The 4529-nt window shown below is 38.0% G+C and overlaps 1 protein-coding gene across 1 annotated transcript; it reads right to left on the bottom strand.

Annotated features, from left to right (window-relative positions):
- Window positions 1-422: 422 nt before the first annotated feature.
- LOC104158208 (intraflagellar transport protein 140 homolog) lies at window positions 423-2059 on the bottom strand (the record flags this gene model as incomplete). The annotated part of the gene is made up of 2 exons (XM_009695793.1): window positions 1913-2059; window positions 423-644 (listed from the first exon to the last, which is right to left on the bottom strand). Coding segments are annotated over exons 1-2 (369 nt in total), but the record flags the coding sequence as incomplete, so codon positions are not given.
- Between the last annotated feature and the right edge of the window lie 2470 nt (window positions 2060-4529).

Genomic DNA, 4529 nt, shown 5'->3' on the forward strand with positions numbered 1-4529 from the left:
GGGAACACCACTGGCTACAGACCTCCAACCAGAAGCTGCACCGCTGATCACAACCCTCTGAGCTCTGCCCTCCAGCCACTTCTCAATTCACCTCACTGTCCACTCATCTAACCCACGCTTCCTGACCTTACCTATGAGGATGTTATGGGAGAAAGTGTCAAAAGCTTCACTGCTTTCCCCTCATCTACTCAGCCAGCCATGCCATCGTAGAAGGCATTTTATCTTTTATTTAAAGATAAATTGTTAAAACAGCAACAAGTACTGGAGAAAAAGTTAAAACACTGAGATTTGATTTTATTCCCTAACAGTTCTAATTTGTACCTAAAGCAAGGAAATTTATCTCCCTCAGAACTATCCCTTCCCATCACAGGGCTTGCAACACTGTGTTCCACAAACACCCATTTGGCATTTCAACTACTCACCCTGTCACCAGACACAAGGCAGGTACCACTTGTACTCCAGTTTAGGACCGCAATTTTGGTGTTATGATTTGGTGGTACAGCGTGGTGCTCCTTGTCTTGTTTGTTAAGTATCACAACTTCTCCTGTCTCCCATCCTGCTGCAAGAATCGGTTTGGAAGGGTGCCAGGAAAGCGATGTGACCTGAAAGCTTCTCTCAACATGTGCATCGGACACATGTTCTCCCTGCAAATGGAAATAAAGTGCAAGCTCAGTACAATGGAAACTCAGTACGAGGACGCAGCTAAACCTTCAGATTTGCTTCCCAGTCAACAAGATATTTTTCTGTGATAAAGGACTGGCATTTTAATAGAGCTTCCTGCAAGAGATATGGAGTGGCTACACAAATTCTCTTTACAGCTATTTCATGTGCATAAAAACGTGCTACAATGCGCAGTACATCGACTTGAAAATTGCTAATGAAAAGACGGCAGTGTTAAGTGAGTGCCCCACTCTGCTTTACCAGGCTACTCTTCCCTCACAGCATATATGAGCAGCTCTCACTGAATATCAAGCTTTTACTCCTGTATGAAGGATAAGAAGCCTTCGAGCACATTTCAAGGTTAAAAAAAAAAAAAAAACTTTTGAAAAAAGAATAAAGCACCTCACTGAGGACACAGAATAATCTAATGCTTAACAGCTCTTAAAGGTAGACCCTCCTTTGTGCCTGGTTTGCAATATTATTTCAGGCAAATCATTTAACCTCTCTATGTATTTCTTTTTCCATTTACAAAATTTGGATGACAATTTTTCATAATACACTTTGAAAAGTTTACATTTTATAGGCTACTCATATTAACAGACTTAAATGTTTCTAGTACATCTGGTGCTAGCTAGCTTGTAGTACCATTTCCCTAAATGGCACTTTTTTTTCCTGAAAATTATGCCAAGCAAAGTCCTACGCAAGCTTCTTGTGTAACACTTAGAGTATGCAAAGGAAATACCTGTCTACAGGCAGAAACCTTATGAGGAAACAACCTATTCAAATGGAACAAGCTGAGTCTAGCAAATCAGTTCAGTCTCAAGGTGGAGGAATGATTTTTTAAATTTACATTTCTTAGTGCATGTTATTCACTTAGAGTTAAAAAAAGCAGCAGAATTTGTCCATTTTACTTATAAGCCTGAAATTCTCATACTAGGCACGGCAAAAAGCAAATTGGTAACCATCACAAACAAGACTCAAAGGCTGTAAAAATTAAATTTCAATGGAAAAGTCAATTTAATTTATGAAAACCTTCTTATGAAATACATACAATCAGTAGCTGATCAATCTGACGTGTCCTAGATAGCATGGGACATAATAGTCCCATAATTAGTATAGATAGTAACTAAAATCCAGAGAGAGGGATTCAAGGAGCGTAAGTAAGGTTGCAAATATAGAGATTAAAAAAAGTAAAGTTCCAAGCCAGTAAAATGATACCAAGCCCCAAAAAGCCAAGTTGCTGAGTATTCACCTGTTCCAGGTAGATATCCACACAGCCCCCAGATGCTGTGCTGATGGAAGCAACCGCCAGGAGTGGATGAAGTGGGTGCCATGCTATATGAGAAGGGGAGGCAACTGAATCAGGAGCTTCTGCTCGATGATCCACGTACACAGCCATGACCACAGAAGCTGTCACAGACTGCAAACCTGTACACGGAAAACAAATATTTCTAACAGGTATGCTTCAGTATACAAGAAGTATACTCTTTCTATGTGTACATATGCTATATTTTATATATATACACACACTATATATATATAATAACAAGTATGCTTAAAAAAAATGGGGAAAAAATAAAGCTGCAGCATAATCTTGTTAATACACACTACACCGACATGAAAAAGGTCACGGTGGTATTTTTACAAAATACGGAGGAATATTGAGCCTTGTAGTCTGTAGATTCATAGTACGCATAGGCTAGTATCAATCTCTCACCAGTGACCTGTGCTGACTCATTTCAGAGGACTCCAAAACAATTCAGAATTTATCAGAAAGCTACTTCCAGTACTTCATATCCTAACATGTCAATCAATGTACAGACAGAGTGATTTTGTGTTATAAAGTTTCCTATCTGGCCTTTCAAAGTAAGTTTCAACAGTTGTCACCAGTTTGGAACTTGTACTGTTGAAGTCACACAAGATTAGTTTAACTCACACTATCTGTTATCTACATTTGAATGAAAATACTCAAGTGCTGATGTTCCAAGGAGAAGAATCTGAAAGCAATGCTCTTTTCAGAGTTGTGTGTCAGAAATGGAGGAAGTCACTAATAGTTTTTTAATATCTTATATACACAGATGGTCTTTGGGATTTGTGTTGTGTGATCTTACTGGCTTGGTTTCAAGAGACAAACAGCTGGAGAAAACCAGCTTGAGTTATTAGCAAATAATGCCAAGACGGGGCGGGGAACAAAACCAAAAGCACACAACAATGAAAGGTTTAAAAGACTCCCTTGACATTTCAGGGGAAGAGACTATTCTGCACGGCTAAACCAGGAGTTAAGAACCTGTAGGCATACATAGGCACAGCAGTTAGATTTGCCTAAGTCACCAACTGAACATCGCTGTAGGATGTAAAACGGACGTAAACAGATTCTTCTTTTAAAGTCTCTTTCCTTCAAATATTCTGTCAGTGCTTAAAATAATTATTTTGCTTTAAGAAGGCTGTCTTCTCTAAAAAGAAAGAAAAATGAAACCAGATTCAGCACCTTTGATTAGACAGGTTAGAGAGGTGGATAGCATCTTTAAAAAAGTTGGTAGTTCTGTACCTTGCCTCTGATATTACAAGGAACAAGACGAACTACCAGACATGAAAACAGTAACAAGTGCAGTTAGCCTAACACCACGCAGTTTGATCTTTCAACAAGATCCCTTCACCTTTATCTTCACACTCCTTCAAAGTCTTCCATGTTCCCATAGAGGCATGCGGGTCTAGTTTTATTGCCACAAAAAAACCCACAAAACAACAAACCATTCAAATAAAAATTGTTTTAATCTTTATTTCATGTTTTGTAATAGTTTTCTTACATGCCCAGCTCTGTTTCAAAATACTGTACCCATTCTACCGCTTCCTTTCTCATTTCATCTGTTTCATTTCACTGTAACAGGGGAAGAATTGAGTCCATATTTGAACATAAGCTTTATACGGGCTCAAAATTTGAATTAATAGAGAAATTCACTTCAGATTAAAATAAAAATTTGAGATGCCTAAATGAGGAAAAAAACCCAAAACACACATTTGGTATGAAATAATGGTTTTATCACACCAAACCACACAGCTGTAACGCCTTTTCCAGAGCCACCTTTTTCTGCTGTTAAAGTGTTCCTTGCACCTGTAGTTGTAAATATTACTAATTATTATTCAGTTTAGTCCCCTTCAGAGAGGGAAGAAAATAAGCTGGTCAAGCTTAGAAACTGTGTCTCTTGATCAACTCACTAATGGCTAACTATCCCTTCTGGCATTAATAGACAGCAAGAACAATTTTTCAATCAATACTGCATATATTTTAAAAAGGCAAACTAGAACTTACTAAGAGAAAATTCAGTGATATTGTCATGTAAATTATTGACAATCCCCAGTATAAAAATCTTTTCACCATCTCAATAACCATACAAAAATGGGCAGGAGACTGCTATACACAAATAAATAAATTGCTTATAAAAGTGGATTACTCAGTGGTGTAAAAATCACTAAACCAACATTCATTTGCTTGCTGTAATCTTGAAATTCATTATTCACATGTTTACTGTTGCTTCAAGCTCATGTATTTACAGTCTGTAGCTTTGACAGCCTTCAAAGAAAAAAAAAACCACAGAGCAGTGCTACCCCTACAAATGATTCTGGCACTGCATGTTCCATTTTTTCACAGTTGAAAAGACAACAATTTCTGAAAAAATTAGGCACTTTGAGGCTTGGCATAGAACATGACCAAGTCCAGATATCTGACCTCAGTAATCAGATGAGATACACCTGATGGACACTTTTGAAACAACTCACAAGCACTTCATAAAAAAAATGTAAGAGTTCATAGAACCACAGAAGGGTTTGGGTTGGAAGGGACCTTAAAGCCCATCCAGTTCCAACCCCCT

The sequence above is a fragment of the Cariama cristata genome, unplaced genomic scaffold (genome assembly GCF_000690535.1).
Source record: "Cariama cristata isolate BGI_N322 unplaced genomic scaffold, ASM69053v1 scaffold33802, whole genome shotgun sequence".
NCBI classification, from domain to species: Eukaryota; Metazoa; Chordata; class Aves; order Cariamiformes; family Cariamidae; genus Cariama; species Cariama cristata.